The sequence below is a fragment of the Psammomys obesus genome, unplaced genomic scaffold (assembly GCF_907164565.1).
Source record: "Psammomys obesus unplaced genomic scaffold, mPsaObe1.curated_primary_1811, whole genome shotgun sequence".
NCBI lineage: Eukaryota > Metazoa > Chordata > Mammalia > Rodentia > Muridae > Psammomys > Psammomys obesus.
Window position 1 is genome coordinate 5,546,544 of NW_026592118.1, and position 25,149 is coordinate 5,571,692.

Here is a 25,149-nt window from a genome sequence, read left to right on the forward strand (position 1 = left end):
TTAAATTATAGCTATAGCTTGGCCCCATTTCTACCTCATAAGAAGTCTGCAATAAACATGAACATTACTCAATGAACAATGTCAAGGACCGAGATGAGCTAGGGTGAGCTGAGCTGCCAGGTGCTTTCAGTGTAAGACTAAACAAAAAGGAAATCCAGCAAGCTTTATATGGCTGGAGGCACTAAGTACTCAGATATGATAGAAGACATGATTCTGTTGAGATAGAAACACAAAGCTAATCACACGTGACTTGAGTGAGATGAACCGTCATGAAACCCCAAGAGAATTGTCAGAGGTGCAGTGAGGGAGGAGCACCCAGTCTCAGACTGGGACTTTCTGGCTCTTGTTAAATTCAGTTTTAATTGGAGAACCAGAAAGGTGGATGAACAATAAAAAAAAAACAAACAACAACAACAAAAAAAAACATGCGTTTTAACTCAGCCTTCATCTATCATCTATGGGGACTTATCTGGGTTTCCATATAACCACACTGACAACCCAGGCACACCCATGGGCAAGGTAGGCAACAAATGTAGGCAACAAGCTGGTTTAGCAGAGATTTTACATTCACATCAAATTTCAATTAAGAAACACATATAGCTTACTTAAGAAAGCATTGCCTGTGTGCTTTTTCAAAAGAAGCCAGGAGAGGAGAGACCTTAGAATCATGGTGTAAAATAATCTGTTGATGAGATTCATTCCAGAGTGCTCCAGCGTGTTTTAGATAGAACAGTCTTGGCTGTGAGCAGAAATCATCTCGAAAAGCTCATACAGTTCTGAGGACTGAAGAACCCACCATGAGATTCTGATTTAATTGTTCTAGAGTTTGGCTGAATTGTCATGAATTTTCAAAATTTTCTAAGTTACTTTATAAGTTTTGAAATCCATCTATAAGATGTGTTTTATTGCTAAATTAAGACTACGCCCTGAGTATGGGACTGAGCGGGAACCAGAGAAGCCTGGATGATGACATCAAGTATGTTAAGAACACACCCCAATTGACTTGACACATGACATCAGCACAATGTGCAACAGCCCTGGGACAAAGTCATTTTAATCCCCCTGAAAGAGCAGAGGAAACCCAGGCCCAGCGCTGTTTACCACTGGATTTTGGGTAAAGGCTCAAACATAAGAATTCTAGTTGGTCAGTATATGTTAACTGCTACTACATACGGCCTGTAAGACCGATGTAATGGTGATTTGATACCAGGGAAAAGTATGAAAGAAAGGAAAGCATCAGTATGCGATGGTATTAAAGCGGTTAAAGGACAGTTGGTAGCTGTAAGTGGTTATTGTGACTACCTAATGTGGTTGAGCCTTTCCTGTTGTTATACGTTTGTGGGGGCACTCACACGTGTGTACCTGTGTGTGTGCTGTTTCTTATATTCGTCATCTGTAGGGATTAGTTAATAAGCTCGTCTTATTTGCATTGTTGAAGCTTTTATCTTCCGACTGGTTTGTGCATCTGCATGTGCTGTGGTATATGTGCGTGGATGCCAGGGCACATGCATGGAGGTCACAGGGCCTCGAGGAGTCAGTTCTCCTCTCACTGTGTGGTTATTGGGGACTGAACTCAGATTCTCAAGCTAGGTGACAAGTACTTTTTATGCTCTGGGACGACTCATTGGCCCACTTCTGGTTTTTTAAAGTAACACAGAGAGAGAGAGACAGACAGACAGACAGACAGACACAAACACACATATATAAATAGTTGAGTCATTTGATTTGATTCTTCTGTTTTGTTTTGTTTTTTTGTAAAGTCATTTTCTTGCCAGAAACTCAAGCACGCAGGCTACTGCCAGTAAGCTCAAAGAAGCACTATGGCAGTGGGCCAGCTGTAGGAGCAGACCCACAGGAGCACAGAGCCAGGCCCCAGGGAGCAAGTCTTACGAATTGGAACTGTGCAACAGGACATAAAGAGAATTAATATTGGAACGGTCACCTGGCCACCACACTCCCTTGCCTGCATGAGTGGGAAGCATCACCATACAGCTTTGTAAATGCTGCTTCTGATTCAATATGCCACATGTATTTCCCCAGACCATTACAGTGCAATACTTACCAAATAAACCCTGCACACTTCTAAATGGCTGCCTTTAAAGCTAGCTTGACTACATTTTTTCTGTTTCTCTTTAGCCTGAAGGCTGGGAAGCAAGTAGCTGAACAACAGTGGCAGGCAGCATAAGTTCTCAGCACAGGGTGTGTCACGTCCTCCCTGGTGCTTTCATGATAGAGCCAGAATTCCTTTGTTCCATGTGAGTACAGCTCATAAATGCTGGCCATTCCATTCAGATTCAATTAGAGCTCTCTTGACTCCCTTATTAAAGTCCACAAACTATTAAGCATAAAATTAAAGCTGAACAGTTCAGCTCTTTCTGACAACGAACACCGTTTGAAAACAGTGATGGTGAAACTCCAGAGTCAAAAGTCATCTTTTGCAGCCTGTGGCCAATGAAAAGTGAAAGCGTTGAGGAGAAAAGAGTAAATCCGTAAGCGTGATCGTTAGCATGCATAATGTTCAGAGCACTACTTGCTCTTGCAGATGCATCAGCCAGTTTGTTGAACACAAGCTATTCCATTGATTTAACTGAGGCTACATGGTTATTATTGCCAAAGCTCCAATGAAGGAAATAATTAGAGCACTAAGTATTTTAAAGGTTCTGAAATGACTTTAGCCACAAACAACCACAAAATACAAGAAATCTATATACTGCAGCTGAAAAGATGTTGAATATCGGGTCTTTACTTCTTTTGGTCTTTCAAATGTTTTCAAGACCACCAGGTCCTGAACAATGTGTGTTTGTGTGTGTGTGTGTGTGTGTGTGTCAGTGAGTGTGCGTACGCACATATGTAGAAGCCAGAGGTGAAGTTGAAGGGTCTCGCTCTATTCTTTTTTTTTCAACCAGGTCTCTTGCTGAACCTGATCTCCATGCTTTAGATAAGCTGCTCGAACAGTACATCCCTGAGATCTAGTACAGAGACCATGGAGGTGCGAGCACGCCTTGTGCACGCCTTGTGCATGCTTTAACATGTGCTGAAGAATTAGAACTCACATTCTCACGCTTGTGCATCAAGCGCTGGAGTCACAGAAGCTGCTCCACAGTTCCTAGATAGCAAACCCTTTCCACTATCAGCAGGGAGACTTTCTGAAAATTTCATAGACTGCAGGAGCCACTTTCATTTTATTTGGAGAGCATTTGGCTGAGTAGAGAGTTTATAGGAGAGGCTGGATAGATGTTCAGCAGTTAACAGTGCTGGTTGCTCTAGCAGAGGACTGAAATTCAGCTCATAGAACCTACATCAAGGAAGTTACAATTGTCTGTAACCCCAGCTCCAGGGCATCCAGTTCCTTCCTCTAGGCTCCAAGGGTATCAGCACTCATTTGTGTGTGTGTGTGTGTGTGCGCAAACACACATACACACACACACACACACACACACACACACACACACACACACACAAAATACAAAAATAAATCTTTTAAAATCTTCCATGGAGTATGTGACTGCATATTTTCACTATTAGTCTCTAGTTTCTTAAAACAAAACAAAAAATAACCAGACAACTCTCCAATTACTTCCAGACAAGTGAAGTTAAGGAGATTTCAAACAACAGAAGCAGAAAAGCAGCTTGAAAAGCCCTGAACTTGATCCTGGTGAAATTCCTTCAGGGCCCCCCCAAAATTTTTCTTCTCAGTGCTATTCTGCCTCAAGGAATATTACTTGTAGACAGTGATTTATTTTGAATACATGTGAACATCACTGATTTTTTTTCTTGCTTTTTATTTGAAAGTATTGTTATAATCAGGAGGAATAGCTGGAAATGAACCTCAGAGAGATGATTGTGTTTGAACCCAAAACAAGAGCTTTCAGTATTTGAGAAATCCATCTCAGCATTGTCCCTGTGTGCCCCTGTTGCTTATTTCCCCATCCATCTTACACTGTTTAGGACACATTGTTAGAACTTAGAGGAAATGAAACAAGTTTAGCATTTATTGTAACTAAATTGATCTCTCCCTACAGAGAATTTCTCTGTACTCAGATCCCTCTATACAATGGTGACAACAGTGGTTCCTTCCTTCAAGGGGTTTGATAATTAAATGAGTGAATAAAAGTAAAACTCAAAAAAAAAGTAAAACCTTCAGTTATTTGACACATTGTACAGTATGTAACTGTTATAATTACGGTCATAAATTATGAGAATAATTTTGCTTTGTAAGTTTTATGTTGAGCAAAGCACTTCATAGCTCTGAACCTTAATTTCTTTTTTTTTAATTTTTTTCTTACTAGTTACATTGTCTTAACTCTGTATCCCAGCTGTATCCTGCTCCCTTTTTCCCTCCCCTATCCCACCTCCCTCCCTCACCTCCTCCCTGCCCCTTTCCAAGTCCACTGATAAGGGAAGACCTCCTCCCCTTTCATCTGACCCTGTTGTATCAGGTATCTTCAGGACTGGCTGCAATGTCCTCCTCTGTGGCCTAACAGGACTGCTCCTCCCTTGGGGATGGAGAGGACAAAGAGCCTGCCATTGAGTTCCTTAATTTCTTTAACATAGAAAGATACCACATCAGTAGCCATGGCTGTGAAAAGGCATGAGACAAATTCATCAGTCTCTGCAGGGCCCCCAGGACCCAGTTTTTGGCTCTGTTAGTCTCTTTTGGAGATCCTTTCTTCTCCAGGTTTTTCTATCGCCCCCTTCTTTATAAAATTCCATTCATTCTGCCCAAAGTTTAGCTATGAGTCCCAGCCTCTACTTCAATACCTCTATCAGTAGAGTCTGTCAGAGGTCATCTGTGGTAGGTTCCTGTCCTGTTCCCTGTTTTTTCCTGCTTCTCATGAGACTCACCAATCTTAAAGTCCAGTCTAATGTTATTAAGAGACTGGAACAACGTGGAAAATGTTATTGTCAAAATGCACATAAGATGGCACACAATAAAATAACTACACCATGCACTGAAAATCATCATTCGGGAAAGCCCAGATGTCTTGTGATCTGTATACATGTAAATTTATGTGTTTGAGACAGTCTTACACACATGAAAGTTAAAGAGCCTTTCTGGATAGGAATTAAGCATTTTAGCAAGAGTCCTCCCTCTTGATTAGCTTTTTTAGATGTACAGATTTTAGTAGGTTTATCCTATATTATATGTCTACATGAGTGAGTATATACCGTGTGCATCTTTCTGCTTCTGGGATAGCTGACTCAGGATGATCTTTTCCAGATCCCACCATTTACCTGAAAATTTCATGATTTCCTTGTTTTTTATTACTGAGTAATATTCCATTGTGTAGATATACCACAATTTGTGCATCCATTCCTCCACTGAGGGGCATCTGGGCTGTTTCAAGCTTCTGGCTATTACAAATAAGGCTGTTACAAACATGGTTGAGCAAATGTCCTTATTGTGTACTTGAGAATCTTTTGGATATATGCCTAGGAGTGGTATAGCTGGATCTTGAGAAAGTACTATTCCTAGTTGCCTGAGAAAGCGCCAGATTGCTTTCCAGAGTAGTAGTTTACATTCCTACCAGCAGTGGAGGAGGGTTCCCCTTTCTCCACAACCTCTCCAGCATGTGTTGTCTCTTGAGTTTTTGATCTTAGCCATGGGTGTAAGGTGAAATCTTAGGGTCGTTTTGATTTGCATTTCCCTGATGGCTAATGAGGTTGAGTATTTCTTTAAGTGTTTCTCTGCCATTCGATATTCCTATCCAGACAGGCAAAGAGGCTGGACATCAGAAGAAGGAGAAAAGAAGGAACAAGTCAGGAGCTTGACACAGAGGACCTCTGAAAAGCTCTGCCCTGCAGACTATCAATGTAGATGCTGAGACTTATGGGCAACCTTTGGGCAGAGTGCAGGGAATCTTAGGAAAGAAATGGTGTTATACCCAGTTCGCGAGCCCCCCAAAAGATCTACAGGAATCGACTCCGTTGCAAAACACAAGGGTCTTTTTATTGTAAATTACAAGCTGCAGCTTGGGCCTACACAGCCCCACCGCCGAAGTGGTGGGAGCTGAGCGCCCGTACCAGGTTAGTTGGGTGATTTATAGATTCTGGTCCCTCCCAGCATGCCCAAGGCAGGGGCAATTCCTGCCTGGCAAGCATCTATTGGTCAAGATGCTACATTTTGAATCTATTGGCTATAGGAAGGTTCCCAGGCCATTAATGTCCAGGTGTCCCTCCCTACGGGGATGGTCCAGTTTCCTAGCAACCTTATATCTAGTGTGTGGGGAAAGAATGCAGTGAGGTAGCTCTCCCCTCAGGGCATTACTATCTATTTTACTGCACCTACTCTAGGTTTTAACGATAGCTGCCACTTTATCCTTTGGTCTCTCATTTCCCCCTTTCCCATGATCATTTGAAGTCCCAATCTAAGGTCTTCCAGACATGACCCCTTGTATCTTATAGATTTACCTTTTTATAATGGGATCTTAATACCATTAGTGTAATGCTCAAGCATTTTTTTTATGAAAGCCATTAAGTAATTGAAAATACATAGCCCCAAAATAAAAATCAAAATGAGTAGGGGGTCCCTTCAGTGGTAGTAAGCCAAGAAGAACTATTATTTTTTTTTCCTAGGGTCTCTCTAGGCTTTTAGCCAAGTTGCTGCAATATTAGTTTTTATTTCAGTTAAGCAGATGCCCAAGATAATAGCTAATGCCAGGGAGCCCCTTTTGACTTAGCATTTCAGCCTGCTAGGGGGGATTTGGGCAAAGACCGTCTTCTGGAGCTTCTTCAATGCTGACCGTTGGACCGTAGGCATCAGGGGCTAGGGAGGCTGAAATGCCAGTCAAAGGCTGGGCAATAGGGCAGTCCCAAGCATCTGGTTAGTTGATCTACCCGAAGAGGCAGGGAGCAATCAGGTCAGTTTCCAGGAAGTCCAGATTTCAGCTTGCAGTCCACAGCTGATCCCAGAACAGAGTTAAACAGGTGAAAATCTGCTGAGACAAATTCAGACTGTTAAAATTTATCTATTAAATGGGAAAGATCAGGGAAAATCTCATCTGTGATCCTTTTGAGCTATGCAAGATCCAGGTCACATCCTGAAACTCATATGAACTTTTTGGTACACAAAAGGAAATATATATTCAGTAAAGCTAATATAACATTCTGAGAGTAACAGGTAAAACTGCATCCCACTGAATCAGTTAGCTGTTTGTTTTATAACCTTTATAAACAACTTAAGTGTGTCCGTGGTATCATTTCTTCTGTGGGCATAGCTGTTGGTAATTAGCCACGAATGGAGCTTGGCAATTTTTTTATACACTCAGCATCTACTTTTAGACCCCATCTTCATGTTTACACTGGAAAGTTATGCAGAAATATATTACTGGCTTTAGTACTAAACCCTGGATGCTTGGATTTTTCTTAACAAAGCAACTAGAAGGAATAGGTTTAAGATATTCCTGTGTCAAAATCTACCCCAGAAATGGCAGATATTAAGAATACCATACTAAAAACTATGACTTTTGGGTCAGATATACACATTAAACAAATGTTTTTAACATAACGAGAAGCACCTTTAAGTCTATCTCCAGAAGCCAACCAAAGGAAATTAAAATCTCAACCTGGTGACTGAATAATAAGCAGTCAGTGCTCCATCAACTTATCAGAACTCTATTGATTAATGCCAAAACTCTGAACTTCTGAAATCTCTTAACATAAGCACAACAGTAGCAAAGAGGGGGGAGAGATCTAAAGTATCTCCCATTTTTAACATGCTTTAAACTATTTTTATATTATTATAACTTATAATTATATACCTTAAAACATCAACTTAGTCACTCCAATTTTTTGTATTTATCAACCCTGAAACATTTTCTCAGACTAAATAACAACACTCTCTAGATTTTTACAACTTAAACTCCTATATCCTCAGACTCTATATAGGCTCTGTATTTTTTTTTATCCAGCTATATATCTTAAGACACAGATAACTAACATGAATTCTGTGAGCAAGGCAAACCTGTTTTCCTTTCTAAATAAGAGATCTAGTAACCAGTAATTCTAGCTAATGAACTGATCAATGAGCTAACAGTGGATCTAATTGTCTTCTCTCTAGCTGCAAAGCTACTGTAAGCTTAGCATAGCCATTAAGGTATTCAGAGACCTGAGAAGGATAAATTATAAGCTAAATAAATATACTAATTTATGTGCCGATCAAAATGACAGAGATGACTAGTTAGTCCATCACCTAGACAGTGTCCCTGGCTCCTGTGTCTCACAGCATCCTGAACAGAGGCTGTCCAGCCAGGCACAGAAGGTGAGAGACTGCTTCTACTGCTTCTGTGGAAAGAGGAACAGAAGTGATTGACCTCACCTTGCCTCTCACAATGTGAGACAATGGCTCTTCAGGTGTCCCCCGCTTTGTCCACAGTTTAGGCTGGGCCCTAGCAGTGGGCCAGTTGGGGCAGTATTGCCCAGTGGTTAGCATACCACAATCCAGAGTCACAGTCATCTGTTGTGCCCAAATCTTCTCGGAGACCTTGGGGGAGCTACTGCCAGGATTTCGGGACTTTCTGTCACAATAAGCTTACACAGTTAAAATGCCATATTCATCAGGTCTTTGACAAGCTTGAGAACCAGCATATCTGAGTTACTCTTTGTCTTTATCATCTGTTCTAAACTGTGCCCTATAAAACAGATTGCTATGATCTCTAATTCTAGCATATTTCTGAGATGCATGTTATAGAACTATATATTTTAAGACAAATAGGCAAACTTTATAGTTACCTATCCTAGGCTTAACCTTAAAAAAAACCTGAACAAAGAGACTAGGTAAGGCTCAACTGCAGCATTTAGCATGACTTTAAATCTGCTCTTTCTGAACTAAAATCAAAGCAAACCTTTTAATCAGATACAGTTCATAGAGAGGCTAGTAAATCTTGCTGCTCCTACCACTTGTATTAAAATTGACCAGTAAAAAAAACTTTGCATTTAGCACTAATCAGATGACTGAACATAACTGGGATACCTGAACCAAATGGTGGCTCCACCGTCTTTATCTCTAGACCAGCATGGCAGCTGGCCATGTGTAACTGAACTCAGCTGGAAGCCCTAAACAAATATGGCAGCAAAAATACAGCTTCACGTGCTCTCTATCCCTGAACCATCATGGCGGCTAACCATGTGTTAGCATTAGCACAGGCTGCGACTGACAATACCAAACATAGCCATTAGGTGTTGCTGATACAGCAAACACTGTGGAGCATCCATAATCCCCCACAACCAAGAGTTTTTAACTTAGTGATTAAATAAGTTTTAGAACCAACTGCATAACAGAACAATACAGAACAATTTTAAACTGTATGAATTATTCTAGCCATACCAAACCTATCAGCCAGAATTTTTTTTTCCCCTTAAAAGAGCATAAGAAAACATTTTGCAATGAGGAATCACCAGCCTTTTAAATGAAGTACAACATATTTTAAAATACAGTTATTTTTTAATACCCTCTGGTTATTTTATACATACATTTACTAACCTTCTGCAACATTCTGTATACCTTCAGGTTCCTAGCTTCCTTTTTCTGGCTTAACCAGACATTTTTACTTTCTTGCTCTCTCTCTTTTGCTTTTCAGACAACATAAAAACTCTCATCAAAATCCTTTCCATTCTGACATGATCCTGCTGGAGCCCAGCGTCTATGATTTGCTTTTTATAGGCAAAGCAAAAACAAGTTACATTACTACAAAGAGGAGTTCTGAAACTGCCAACTTCTTTTTAAAATAACTTCCCTGTAGGAGACAAGATGGTCCAAGGTCACATAAACTCTAAGGAACTTCGAACAAGTTTTAAGGAACTTGGTGAAACTTCCTCTTTTCTCTGTCTCAAGGTAAAGAACAGGGTGGAAATGTTTTTTCATTAACAAAGCAGCTTAACAAACAAACAGCTCTCCATAAGATACATTTTAAAAACTGCAATTTTCTCAATTAGCACAAACCACAGGGCTGGGTTTCATTTAGTAAAATTGATGACCAAGGTTCCTTTTTTTTTTTTTTTTTTTTTTTTTTTTACCCACACCAAGATGGCAGTCACACCACAACCCACATGGCAAAGTCAAGATGGAGGTGAGGCACTGAGGCACTTGATATATCACGTGATACACTATACATATGCGTTTACAGATCTAATAAACACATAGGCACACATTTTAAACAAGTTTTGTGAGACCTTTCAGAACAGAAAACAGAAGGTAAACACAAATAAATACTGCACAGAGACACTGAGACGACAACAACAACAACAACAAAAAAAAAAAAAAAACCCACCAGCTGGCCAAATTTCCCAGAACCAAAACTGAGGCCTTACAGAAATTCCTCCAGGAAGGGCCCAAGTCCCTTCCTGGGTAAGGTACTGTAAAAACAGACCTTCAGATTCCCGCTCTGACTCCTGTGCCACAGAAGCCTGAGTGGTGGGTGGTTCTAGACCACCTCTAGATACTGATGAAGTTGGGGGACGTCTCTCCCAACTTCAGTGACTGTGATTGTTTGACACGTCTGTCCAAATCACATTTAGTCACTCATACAGATGCCTTGAGGTAGAACAGAATACAGAAGATAGGCGCCAAAGTGAACACTGCACACCGCACAACAGACTGAGACACAGACACGACACTTACCAGCTGGTATGAGACCCTCCAGATCAGTCCTGAGGTCTTGGGGGGCCCTAGAATCTCGGTGGGGCCTCCAAATGTTAAACCCAGTTCGCGAGCCCCCAAAAGATCTACAGGAATCGACTCCATTGCAAAACACATGAGGGTCTTTTTATTGTAAATTACAAGCTGCAGCTTGGGCCTACACAGCCCCACCGCCGAAGCGGTGGGAGCCGAGCGCCCAGTGCTCAGGTTAGTTGGGTGATTTATAGATTCTGGTCCCTCCCAGCATACCCAAGGCAGTGGCAATTCCTGCCTGGCAAGCATCTATTGGTCAAAATGCTACATTTTGAATTTATTGGCTATAGGAAGGTTCCCAGGCCATTAATGACCAGGTGTCCCTCCCTAGGTCCAGTTTCCTAGCAACCATATCTCTAGTGGGTGGGGAAAGAATGCAGTGAGGTAGCTCTCCCCTCAGGGCATTACTAACTATTTTACTGCACATACTCTAGGTTTTAAGGATAGCTGCCACTTTATCCTTTGGTCTTTCAATGGGAAACAGTAAGATCTGGAGAGGACAGGAACTCCACAAGGAGAGCAACAGAACCAAAAAATCTGAGAATCTGAGCACAGGGGTCTTTCCTGAGACTGCTATTCCAACCAAGGACTATGCATGGAGATAACCTAAGACCCCTACACAGATGTAGCCCATGGCAGTTCAGTATCCAAGTGAGTTCCATTGTAATAGGAACAGGGACTGCCTCTGACATGAACTGATTGGCCTGCTCTTTAATTACCTCCCCCTGAGGGGGAAGCAGCATTACCAGGCCACAGAAGACAAGGCAGCCACTCCTGATGCGACCTAATTGACTAGGATCAGAAGGAAGGAAAAGAAGTCCTCCCCTATCAGTGGACTTGGGGAGGGGCCTGCATGCAGAGGGTGGAGGAAGGGAGGGATTGGGACGGGAGGAGGGAGAGAACCACAGGGGGGATACAAAGTGAATAAAGTGTAATTAATAAAGAAAAAAAATAGTTACGTATAAGAGATATTTATTTCATTAATAATATTTAAATTGAAAAAAAAAGAAAGTTAAAGAGCAACATGGGAAGAAACATTGTACAGCACAAATAATGTCCAAGCAACTGCTAAAGTCAAGATAACAAATATTTACCTATTTCTACCCATTCTACTTTTTTGTTGACATTTCCACGAGAGAATGCATTACAATTTATTGTAATTACAATTTATTGACTGTGTTTAGTTGTATTCAAAGGAGGTCGTGACCCAGAAAGAAACTCAGAACTTGAGGGTGAGTGGTCTTTTCAGACCCTGGCATGTATTGTTCTACCCACCTCACTGCTAACAAAGCAGTAAGAAGGTCAAGGTCAAATGGTGGGTCAAATGGTGGGCAAACTGACAACAGTTTGATCAAATTCAAAACACACCTCTGGAGGCAAAATAAGTGCCTGTGTGTCTGAAGCAGTTCGGTGGTATTCTCCTTCATGTCTGTCTTTCAGTGCCACTTGTTAGGCTGGAAATCGAGACTTCAATAACATCATCCTTTCCCTTTCCTCACAATATTTGGTCTAGGAAAATAAAATCCTCCTGAAGTAATTAGAGAAGTGCTTGTCAAACAATGCAATTGAGGATAGACTCTGGGTGACCTCATAAAAGAACAAAAGCTCAAAGGAATTTCCACAAGGTTGTAAATTTGGCAAGAGGGCTGCACAATCTCTGATAATTAGACTTTTCAACACATTTGGATTTGCTAATTGGATCTAAGTTCTAATTAGACTTTTATGTAACTAAGAATGACATATCATGGTATGAATTTAATGTGCTTTTACAGTTGAAACCAACAATTATCAAGCTTTTCCAAATTATTTTAATAAGGAAAAACCTGGCTTTGTTGATCATATTGTGACATCTCTGTCTCTCACAATATATTGAGCACATTTCAGTTTTCTTAATTAAACACCTTTTGGGAGCTCAAAGAGATGCTTAAGGTTTAATAAGAAGCACCTAAGTTGTTTGTTTGTGAGGAAGATTTGCCAGTATGTTGATGACTTTGGAAGCTACAGACAAAACTCAGTACAAAGAAATAAATCATCACTGAAGGAAATGGCACAAGTAACCAGATGCCCCTTTAATCACTCAATTAATCAAATTGTTTCCAAATATGACGAAAGCTGAGTTACATTTTTACCTTGTTAAATTTTTACAGAAAAATTTTCAGTGTAAATGCTCATGGAGCTGGCCCTGGGATGAGAACCTGACACCATTCCCGCAGTGCACATACCCTGTTCTCTCAACAGCTCTGTTTCCAGACAAGTCATTCGTTAACTGGAGCCTCACCATTTTCTTTTCTTTCCTCCTTAGTTTTAGTTGAGACTAATCAACTTTTATTCCTCTGACATTTGAAGGTAGTAATTTAAAAACTGGTAACCCTAAGATTTGGATACTACAAGAGGCAGATGGTTTTTCATGGAAGTGTTGTCAAAATATTCCAAGAAAATTATAAGCATTGACCAAAACCCAAATTAAGTGTTTGTGTTCTGTGAGCTGTTAAAGCACACACACACGCACACACACAAACACGCACATACACACTTCATGTTATCTCCTACATAAAAGCAGTTGCTGTTCTGTCCATACTAAATATTTTTAATATTTTAAAGTTATTTTTCCCACTAAAAGTAATATACAATTAAACGACAGGCTCTGCGAGAATTTAAGTAATGCAGTAACTTGATACATTAGTGAGAAATTCTGCAAGGGTTACGTGTACTTTTATTCCTCCAATTAGCACATTATGGATATGAGGTTATTGCTGAATATGTGACTCCTCATTAATTCAGATATCCTCTGTGAGCCTTGCAAAGCATGCTGGCTTCTGACATATGCCATAGGATGGTATTTAAAGGCAGGACATGGCTTTTCTGATAGCTTCATTGGCTGTTACACGAGATACGTTTTCTGTACTAGTTATTCCATGAGGTAGCGCACAGTTCTCTACAAGGTCTACGCAGAGATACTAGGCTGCTCTTGAGTAAGAAAAGTGACCGAAGATACTTTGCCTTGCAGCTTGGGTGCTGGAATCCTGTCACGGGTCTGAATGGGTCACTGACTGACAAGAAGCTGGAGAATAACATGCGGGGCGTGGTCCTTCGTGTGGTGACTGTTCTGGTAAGCACCGTCTTATGGCATTTGAGACCTCAGAGTGTCCTCTGTCTTCCACTGCCTTTTTTTTTTCTTTAATCAACTAATGTCATAATCTAAAAAGATCTTTTACATGAGCCTTGACTAGAATTTCTAAGACAGCTTTAATGGTCCTGTTACCCAACCTCCCATCTCTGTGATCTGAATCTGATTTCTGTAGGCTGTGCTTTTCATTACAGAACTTTTGTTCAGATCTTCCTTAGACCTTTAGGTCTGATTTACTACAGTTTTCTATATATTATAAGAAGAGGGAACCTCCCCAGACACATCTAAATTGGTTGCAGAATTAGTGAATGGATGAGGTTATTTGAGATGTTGATAATAACTAGATGCTCATTACAATTCAGTGCCAGAAGCTCTCTGTATACTTGTTTAATATGAATTAAACAGATCTAAACATAATTTCCTTATAAATTATCTGAGCCATCTGCAAAAGAAATCTAAATGAGTAGCCTATGCCCTCTTCTTGGCACATCTATAATTTATTTCTAGTTGTTGTTTTAATGAGGCTCTCACTTATAATTATTTCACCAATGTTTTACAACTGAAATGTGAATATGCTTCTGTTTGAACCTAAGTGTATAGATATCAATTTGCACTTAATAGTTTTAACTTAATAGGTAAGAGATAGTGAAAGCACAAACAGCTATTACTAATCCCTTTTTCTAGTGACTAGCGTAGAAACGCTGTGACAAACACTATGAAAGCTAGTACATGGTCTTAGATTTTCTACGAGAAAGGAAAACAAAGTTTTAAAGCAAATTAATTAATTCAGTTGCTAAGCAAATACTTATTTAGTATTTAGCATATGATAGACTTGGCAATACACATAGAGTAGAGAACATACAAATCTTAGCTTTGGGGTATGATTTAAAATTTGGTAGGTGGACTCTACATGAGGCGAAAATGTTAAGGTGTAGTATTTGTTTGTCAGGTCCCCTCTGAAGTCCCTGTATATTTTATATTTCAGTTATTGTAATATTCATAGTGTAAACTATTCTAACCCAGGAAAATATAAAACAAATCAACCACAAGGTAAAAAAAAAAAAAAAAAGTATGTGTAAGAGCATACAGATGACAGAGCAGAGTTGAAATTCAAATCCAGGAAGCCTGGCCTCCAGACCTTTTTGCTCCTTCCCCGTGGGATGCACCAGGATCTCTCCACCCCTGCTGTGATGAGAGAGAGAAGTAAGACATCTATGGGGTTCCATTTGACTGGGCATTTGGAAACGTTTAAACTCTGAATGAGGTAAAAGGGAGCTTTATGGGGAGAGCTTCATGGGACCAATCATTTTAAATTCACTTCCGGGCTAAATAAAGTGGTTTTGTTTGTGGCAGTTGTGCTTCCTGTGGTGGTAATGCCGCCTAGTCCAGGTTCACCTGTCTGTTTGCTGCAAACTCAGCCTTGCACAGATCCTGAGAGCAAGCAGTGACGGGAAAGACAGGTCGCTTTCCCCATTGCCTGCAATGCGCCTGCCAGTTGGCTGCCCGGTTGAATGAGCGTTGATTACTCTTATTATGTTCACCGTTTACAACCAGTGTGTAATAACTTCACACGCTTATTCACTCATGGGATTGAATTTGAAACTGCCCTCATTTATTTCCTGTATGCATGCTCCTAAGTCTAACTCTGTTATGTGGCCTTGCAAGCACTCTGCAACCAAACAGAGTGCCTTGTTCTATTTCCTCTGTTACTCCTAAACGTGATGCATTCAAAGTGCCAGGCTGCCAGAGAACCAAGCCTTCATCTACAGTTGTACTCAAACTGGCAATGTGAGCGCTGCCCTACTCATCTTTATTCCAGGAGTGCATTTCCAGTACTTTTCCCAAAAAGAAAAAAAAAAAAAAAGGCCCCAATGTAAGTCCCCCAGGGAGGATTTTTAACCTTTATGATATTACAACAAAATCTGGAAACTCCACTTCCCCACTTTTACTTCCTAGCAAACTTGTGCTGTAAGATCCAGATAAGTTACGAGGTTGACTTTGCATAAGTTTTGAAAAGTCCACTTTTACTGTTATTAATGACATTTCATTGACCTTACATAAACACTCAAACATGCATCAGGTAATTTGAGACTCCATTACATGGGGCCCTAGAGGCAGACAGTAACTAGTATGATCCTTTATTTACTCCCTATCAAATACTGCAAGAGCTATACTAAGCCCAGGTGCTTACAACAGCACACAAAAGTGAATTAAATTCCCATGCCCGTGTTGCTAAAAAGAGCTAGATAGTTCCAGCTCAAAGTTCAGTTATAGAAGCCTCTGCTTTGCCAGTCTGTCTTCTCTATCAGAAAATCAAAAAGCAAAAACAAACAAACTTTTGTTGGTTTAGACTAAATATGAGCTGTGAGGGTGTGTGTTCCTGGATTGGCAACACAAAGGCATTTTACATAATGATGTCACATATAAGTGTTTTTGTTTTCTACCATAAAAGAGCCACAGAACTATTTCTTGAAGTGAAAGAAATGAAGGCGTGACATCCAGGCAGACCCTGTCCCCTGTTTCTCTGATACTTTTTCTTCTATGTCTTGGCAGTCAGCATCAATTTCTTACCAGGAATGCCAAGTGGTCTGTGTTACTGCAAAGCAATTATGAAGATGTTCTTCCCTCTCTTAACAAGCTAAGTTATATTAATGCAGGTAGTCATAAATGACCAATATGCCATCTGATTTTTTATGTGATAATTTACATTGTTTTAAACTTCATTGTGTATACATATAAACCTAAAATTTAGAAAACCAAATGGGAAAACATGAGCAGACATACATGAAGTACAAAGTGCTCAAGAAGCAAAATCATCATTTGTACGGCATGCATTTGTTAGTCATTCTTATTCACGTGGTGGATGGCATCTCAAATGAAGTATGTGCTTACTCCTCAGTTCCTGAGAGAAATGTCTGCAGTAAGCTTCCAGGTGCTGAGGCTGAAATAACATACACAAAACACCTGCCTGCAGGAAGCTTCCTTCCTCAGGGCACCCTGCCTGCAGGAAGCTTCCTCTAGAGCAATGGGTCTTAACCTCTCTAATGCTGCAGCCATTTAATAGTTCTTCATTGTGTGCTGACTCCCAACCATAAGATTATCTTTATGTGTATTTCATAATTGCAATTTTACTATTGTTATGAATCATAATGTAAATATTTGTGTTTTTTTATTTTTAGTTATACTTTATTTACTTTGTATCCCCCCTCTAGTTCCCTCCCTCCTCCCCTCCCAATCCCAATCCTCCCCCTTCTCCACACACTCCCCTCCCCAAGTACACTCTTGGGAAGGGTTTCTTTTTCTTCCTTCTGATCCTAGTCTGTTAGGTCTCATCAGGAGTGGCTGCATTGTCTTCCTCTGTGGCTTGGTAAGGATGCTCCCCCCTCAGGGGGAGGTGATCAAAGAGCAGGCCAATCAGTTCATGTCAGAAGCAGTCCCTGTTCCCATTACTATGGAACCCACTTGAACACTGAACTTCCATGGGTTACATCTGTGCAGGGGTTCTAGGTTATCTCTATGCATGGTACTTGGTTGGAGTAAGAGCCTCTGGGAAGACCCCTGTGCTCAAATGTTTTGGTTCTGTTGGTCTCCTTGTGGCATTCCTGTCCTCTCCAGATCTAACTATTATTTCCCACTTCTTTCATAAGATTCCCTGCATTCTGCCCAAAGTTTGGCCATAAGTTTGAACATCTGCTTTGATAGTCTGCAGGGCAGAGCCTTTCAGAGGCCCTCTGTGGGAGGCTCCTAACTTGTTTCCTGTTTTCTCCTTCTTCTGGTGTCCATCCTCTTTGCCTTTCTCGATAGGAATTGAGCATTTTAGCAAGAGTCCTCCCTCTTGATTAGTTTCTTTAGGTGTACAGATTTTAGTAGGTTTATCCTATATTACATGTCTATATGAGTGAGTATATACCGTGTGCATCCCTCTGCTTCTGGGACAGCTCACTCAGGATGATCTTTTCCAGATCCCACCATTTACCTGAAAATTTCATGATTTCCTTGTTTTTTTATTGCTGAATAATATTCCATTGTATAGATATACCACAATTTGTGCATCCATTCCTCCACTGAGGGGCATCTGGGCTGTTTCAAGCTTCTGGCTATTACAAATAAGGCTGTTACAAACATGGTTGAGCAAATGTCCTTATTGTGTACTTGAGAATATTTTGGATATATGCCTAGGAGTGGAATGGCTGGATCTTGAGGAAGCGCTATTCCTAGTTGTCTGAGAAAGCACCAGATTGCTTTCCAGAGTGGTTGTACCCATTTACATTCCCACCATCAGTGGAGAAGGGTTCCCCTTTCTCCACAACCTCTACAGCATGTGTTGTCACTTGAGGTTTTGATCTTGGCCATTCTGATGGGTGTAAGGTGAAATCTCAGGGTCATTTTGATTTGCATTTCCCTGATGGCTAATGAGGTTGAGCATTTCTTTAAGTGTTTCTCTGCCATTGGATATTCCTCTACAGAGAGTTCTCTGTTTCTCTCTGTTCCCCATTTTTTAATTGGATTACTTGGTTTGCTGCTTTTCAGCTTCTTTAATTCTTTGTATAAACTGGATATTAGCCCTCTGTCAGATAAAGGATTGGTGAAGATTCTTTCCCAATCTGTAGGCAGTCATTTTGTTTTGATGACGACAGTGTCCTTTGCTTTACAGAAGCTTTTCAGTTTCATGAGGTCCCATTTATTGATTGTTGATCTTAGAGCCTGTGCTGTTGGTGTTTTCTTCAGGAAGTTGTCTCTGTACCAATGAGTTCTAGGGTCTTCCCCACTTTTTCTACATCCCTTATTTGTGTTTTCTGATGATGGTCTTAGGTAATCTCTTTGAAAGGGTCATTCGCTGCCTCACAGGGGTCATGACCCACAGGTTGAGAACTACTGTTATCATTAACACATCTGCTGTAAGAAGCTTCTTTCACTGCAGTACACCATTCTGCAAAGCTTTCAAAATGTTTTTGAAAAAAATATTCCCAGTGAAGTTGATCTACATTAAATATGCAATGTAGCACATTACTGCCTATCCTCCATAAAATGATTTAATAACCCTGTAGAAATGTGTGACTAGATGTTTACTATAAAGATATAATGATGACTTTTCTCTGTCTTACATGTTTAAATACAGTCTTTCATATTTTAGGATCTCTGAATTAAGATAAATCTTTCAATTGTTATGTGAGAGTCTAATTGACAGAACATTTGTCTTTATAAGTGATGTGAAAATTAGTTGCAAGACATACAAATGAAAAGAGTTGGATTAAATAATACGCTTCTATGAAGTGAAGTTCATGAATAGTCCAGAAGAGTTAAACCCCCAAACACTGGTTAAGAAGTCTTCATGAAGCTCGGTGCAGTGACGCACACCTGTCATCCCAGCACTCTGGGAGGCAGAGGCAGGTAGAGTTCTGTGAGTTCAAGGCCAGCCTGCTCTACAAAGTGAGTCCAGGACAGCTAAGGCTACTCAGGGAAACCCTCTATCAAACAAAACAAAGCAAAACAAATCTTCACAAAGAGAAAGACTGTTTTAGTGGCTACCTTCAGTTTGATCAGAACACATTGTCTTAATGTATGAAATTATCAATCAATCAATAAAAATACCTTCAAAACAGAAGATGTAACAGTGTGGATTGGAGTCAAGTGAAGCAAACACTGAGCAGCACCAGCAACAGAAAATACTGTTCAGAACTATTGCTGCTGTCACAGAAGGAAAAGGCAGCCAGCGCGCAGTGACAGCACAGTAGGTGGGACCCAGGGCGCGTGTGTGGAATGTTTGCCTAAGCACGCTGAAGCAGGAAGAGCTGCTTACTCACTGAGCCAGATGTTGCTGCACTGCGCTATCATTCAAAGAGCAAACTCTTTCCCCCAAACTCTCCACGATTGAAGCTGGTTTTGGTGTGTTTGGGTTTTCTTGGAAGCTTCCCATGTATTATCTGAGGTTATGATACTTTATTACTGTTGACTCTGTTTAAAAAGAAAAACTTCAAAAAGAGCTTGTATGACGAGCTAAGTATTTCACTGTATCCCAACAAAGCAAAGGAAAGGGAGAGACTGAGGGAGAAAGTGCATAAAACAAAGGTCACATCCTATCATAACCTTTTATCAGACATTCCTGAATGTTCCCGGTGTTGTCCACCAAGACTACATCAGTACATGGGGTATGAATTTGTTTCCTATTTCTCTGTGCTATTTTACTCAGGTATATTTGCAACTGTCTTTCTCATTACAGTTTATTAAATAATTCCGCTGGTGTTAGACTCCAATATTATGCTATAAAGAAACAATAAGACAAACGGTGATTTTTCTCACTTAGAACATTTGGAATATAGAAGCAATTTAATATTTATTCTGTGGAGCAGCTTAGGCTCCTTTGATGCTCTGAAAAGACCCTAAAGAAGTGTGTGTGTGTGTGTGTGTGTGTGTGTGTGTGCATACATATGTGCATGTATACATGTGTGCTGTGAGTACATGTGTGTGAGTTGTGTGTCTGTATGTGAGAGAAGAGGATAGAGTAAAGGTACATATCTATGTAGGACACATACTATGGCAGAATAGGTGTACTGAGACTCCAAATTTTAGGCCAGACATGATGGTTAGGGGACCCCAGGCTACCCTGAACTATACAGTGGAAACCTGTCTAAAAAAAACTAAAAATCCCAACACCACCACCCACACACACACAAAAAAAATCTAGTTTTATTTGTTCTTCCATTTATCTGCTCAGTCTAATTGGGAGGTAGAAACAAAGACACATTGCTAGGTATTCTTTTTTACTGTATAGTGTGTCATCCTTAATTCTTTATTACATCTTGGTGGACCTGGTCACACAGCCAGATGACTTGATGGAGGCCCTCTGCTTTATTTAATTTACCGCTTGAGTACATGCTCAAGACACATGAGTTTTACTGATCTGCTCTGGAGAGCATCTAGGTTTCCCAGACTCCTAACACCCCACTACCTGGATTTGTCACTTCTCACCCAGCCCAAGTTACCAAAAGCTCACCCTCCAGTTTTTTCATCTTTAGAAGATGTTTATATTTTATCTGAGAATATTTTTCTCTTAGTTATTTACTTGTCTAAGAAAAGGGTGTGGTGACTAGGGGTGGGGTCAGTGACATAATGGCCACCCTTTCAGTTGTCTCAGAAACCATGCTCAATATACCCCAACTTGGATTTCCCAGCCTATGTAGTGTTGCCTCATGAACTGCAAGCTACCCACATATCCACTGGTATCTTCACCCTCTTCCCAGCACCCCACATAGAAGGCTCACGTCACACAAGAGTGAAGCAGAGGTAAGCCAGACAAGTGGGGCCATTGCTAACATAGACTCCATTAGGGAAAAATAATAGCCGTAAATGCAGTTACTAATGGGTAGCTAGATGAGGGAGGTTGGGAAAATTGTTGCAGAGGTAACTGCTTGACATACGTCTTTTGAAGTGTGAGAGAGATTTTCAATTTTATTAGATGCCTTCTAGCAAAACAACAAACAAACAAAAAAAATGGAAGAAAATGGGTAGAAAATGGAAGGAGAGGACAGCTAAGAGGTTTACATGTAAATAAAGTCTGTATTTAAACTTGAAATGACAGTAACATAATCGTGGAGAATCTCTGCCTTTGAGCAACAAGTTTGTTTTTTCTTACAAGATTTATAATTTGACCCTAAACTTAATATTTTATATTTATTCTCAGCAATGACTACAATGAACATAACAATTATTCTCCATTTTCACCTATTATAGGACTATCAAATATTGTAACATGGGTGAAAATATAAAAATGATTTAGTACTTTCATTCTTTATCCAAACAACTAATATTTATAAAGTTTAAAAGAAAAGAAACCTGTAATTTTAAACAGCAGGAATCATTTGTGCCTTGAGAGAGCAAGTCCACCTTTCATGAGAAGGTACAAATGATGTAAAATTAGATTTTCATTTAGTCTTAGTCTTGTCTGCCTCCTTTGCTTGTATTTTCTTTTCTGTGTGTATGATATTTTACAATTCATTTTACTATAATTTTGTAAAAATATGAATTTATACAAATCAGTATAATAGATAAAGAGAAAAGAAAAAAAAACAGCTCACCAGTGTGGATTGGCAATCCTGTGAGGAACAGCAGCTGAGACTCGAAGAAAGAGCTCCCCTCTTTCCTTTTTCTGCAATATGCCTCTTCTTAAATCTCATAAATATTACCTGCTTATAATACAGAGGGTTTGGGAGCAACTTTGTATTTATTTTCATATAAAGGCATTAGGACTGACAAATAAGCAGCAAATTTACAATTTCTATGAATACATGAAAGTGTGAAGGTAATGTTTAGCTATTTCTGTTTATCAGCTAAAAGGTTTATAAAAGCCAAGATTCCAGCTTGAACATGGATTTCCTGTCTGTTAGAGGGAGTAATAAAACTGAATACAAAAGTGAATTCTCAGAGAAAAGTATGCAAAAGTATTTTTTCTAATTTTTTAAATGATTTATTTATTTTTATTTTATGTGCATTTGTGTTTTGCCTGTCTGTGTGAGGTGTCAGAGCCTCTGGAAGTGGAATTACAGACAGCTGTGAGCTCCTCTGTGGGTCCTGGGAACTGAACTCAGATCACCTGGAAGAGCAGCTAGTGCTAACTGCTGAGCCATCTTTCCAACCCCATGAAATACTTCTAACTTGCAGTATTTTATCTCTGTGGAACACAGGTGCAGAACTTTGCTAAAGAAAACGCAATAGGGCATACTAGCGACCATGGTCACCAAGCGAGCTTTTTCAAAGGTCTGTAGAGGACTCTAAGGCTGAAAGACAAATGTCAGAAGGATAGGCACGGGCTACTGACATATCAATTTATAAATTAGAGGAGGAACCTCATCCCTCACAAACTCTGCTGCTGCTGAAGCTGGTACTTCCTACAGGAAAGAAAACACTGTGTACCCTCAAAGTCAGGAGAAACCTTCAATAAATTGCAGAGTCTGATTGTATTGCATTTGGCTCCAGACTAGCCTTAAGTAGGCACTCATGCTCCCACAGCCTTAACAGTACGCCACGGGCAAAGCCCTGGACATCACCGCACTTAATCTTTAGAGTCGACATGGGCTGAGTTTGTGCAGTTGGAGAGTCAGCATTTTCAATACTGCAGAGAGAAGCTTTCCCTGGTTTCTACTTTGGAGACTCCTGAAACTAGAAGTATTGTTAAGAGTTTGGGGTGGTGGCGTCAATTTGACAAAGTGCTACACTTGAACTCTCTGGGTAATAAGAGGTTGGTGGGAGAGGCTGGTGAGCTCCACGGGTCCTCTTCCAACCTCAGGGAGGGTCTCTGCGGAAGAAGTTTACTTGGGGCTCCAGGCAAGAATGGGAACTCTGGCTGGGGCAATTTCCAGCAGATCATATAAATTGTGACTTGTCAATCATAATCAAATATCGTTAGTTCTAAGCAAAACAACACAATGGAAATATATGCTGTAACAGTACATTTAAAAAGACTTTTCCCGGGGGCTAGAGCTATTTCAAAGATTAAGAGCACACACTGTCCTTAGAGAGAGCCCAAGTTCTGTTCCCTACACCCTTATCTGGCAGTTTACAGTCAACTGTAACTATTAGGGCTTTTGTGGCGATCAGAGGGCCAAGGAGTATCACAAAGTCAAAACATGCAAGAGACATTTATTGGGAGCAAGAGTGGTATTCAAAGGCTGCCTCTGAGCGAGGATGGAGGAGAAAGAGGCCATGAAGGTGTGAGCTTTGTCACGGGGTATGGTGCGTGTGCATAGGGAGAATCCTCGTGGTGACAGGGGAAATGTGTGGCACTGGGCGGCTGGTGATGACGTGGCTGCTGGTGCTGAGTCACTGAGGTCAGGCTGCAGGGAGGTGCCAGGGAGGGCTGAATCTGCAATGCCTGTGGTTTTCGATTTTCTAGCGTTCACTTCACTTCCAATGCATCCAACACCCTGTTTAAGCCCCATGGGCACCTAAACTCAAGGAAGTGTACATACCTACAACCACATACACCATACATATAATTAAAAAAATAACTTTTTCAAAAAGATAGTACCTGGAGGAATCCCATGTTTCGGATGGCATTGCTGAACAGTCTAGGGACCAGTTCACAAATTCAATAAGCAGAGCTGACCCAAGGAGAGCCCAGTAAGGAAAACAGCACAACCAAGTCTCTGAAAAATTCCCAAAGCATGCAAAACTGATAAGGGGTTTGTATTTAGTATATATAAATGCAGTTCTACAAGGGAAATGAAACCACTCGGACATAAACAAAGAAACTAGATAGCTCTCTCAAAAGATACACCCCATAAGCATTTTAAACATATTTAACATGACAGCATAAAAATACAAGCCAGGACCACAGTGAACTTCCACTTGACAGCACTCTGGTGGTGAATCTCGGTTGTCAGCTTAACCGTATCTGAAATAAACTAAGCCCCAAGCACCTGGGCACGCCTGTGAGTGACCATCTTGTTTGGATCATTAGAGACAGGATGACCCATCGAAACTCTAGGCCATGTAGAGGGAGGAAGCTTTTACTTTGTGCCTGTGTGTCTTCACTCTCTTGCTGGCAAGTCCATCGATCCTGTTTCTAAAGTATTAGAACCTAATTTTTCAGGATTCCAGTGTAGACTGAGAACTGGTAACTTCAGGAATTCTCTCGGACTCCAGCAGCAGACTAGAATTGCTGAGAGATCCAGTCTCATTGACGGAAAAAATACTGGACTTGCGGTGTTTTTGTCAGGAGACAGCTGTTGTTGGAGTATCTAAATGCCAGCCTGTAAGGCTGTAATAAATTCACCTATTAATTCTGTTCTTTTTTTTTTTAGTTCTTTTTATAAATTTTTAATTAATTATTTATTACAATTTATTGATTTTGTTTTGCGGCTGTGGCACCCTCCCTTAACCCCTCCCAATCCCTTCATCACTCCCTCTTCTCCTCCTATACTCCTCCCCTAGTCCACTGTTAGGGGAGTTCCTTCTCCAGTTCTGTCTGACCCTAGCCTATTAGGTACCATCAGGACTGGCTGCATTGTTTTCCTCTGTGGCCTGGCAAAGCTATAACCCCCAGGTGGAGGTGATCAGAGTTCATGGCAGAGACAGTCCCTGTTCCCCTTACTTCCAGAAAACCCACTTGGAGAATGAGTCTATGGGCTACATCTGAGCTTTAGGTCCTCTACATGCATGGTCCTTGGTTGGGGTATCAGTCTCTGCAGGGCCTCCAGGGTTCAGGTTTTGTTTTTTGGTTTTTGATTTTTTTTTTTTTTTCTCTATTGGTCTCCTTTTGGAGCTCCTTTCCCCTCCAGGTCTTGCTATCTCCCTCTTCTTCCAAAAGATTCCATACACTCTGCCCAAAATTAGGCTGAGTCTCAGCCTCTGCTTT

General features: G+C 40.6%; 1 protein-coding gene across 1 annotated transcript in view; it reads left to right on the plus strand.

Annotated features, from left to right (window-relative positions):
* Nucleotides 1–25,149, plus strand: part of Grid2 (glutamate ionotropic receptor delta type subunit 2) — a 1,513,832-nt gene that overhangs the window by 1,106,951 nt on the left and 381,732 nt on the right. The window contains exon 9 of the mRNA XM_055612670.1: nucleotides 13,677–13,778. Coding sequence (XP_055468645.1) covers nucleotides 13,677–13,778 — 102 coding nt within the window. The remainder of the gene's footprint in view (nucleotides 1–13,676; nucleotides 13,779–25,149) is intronic.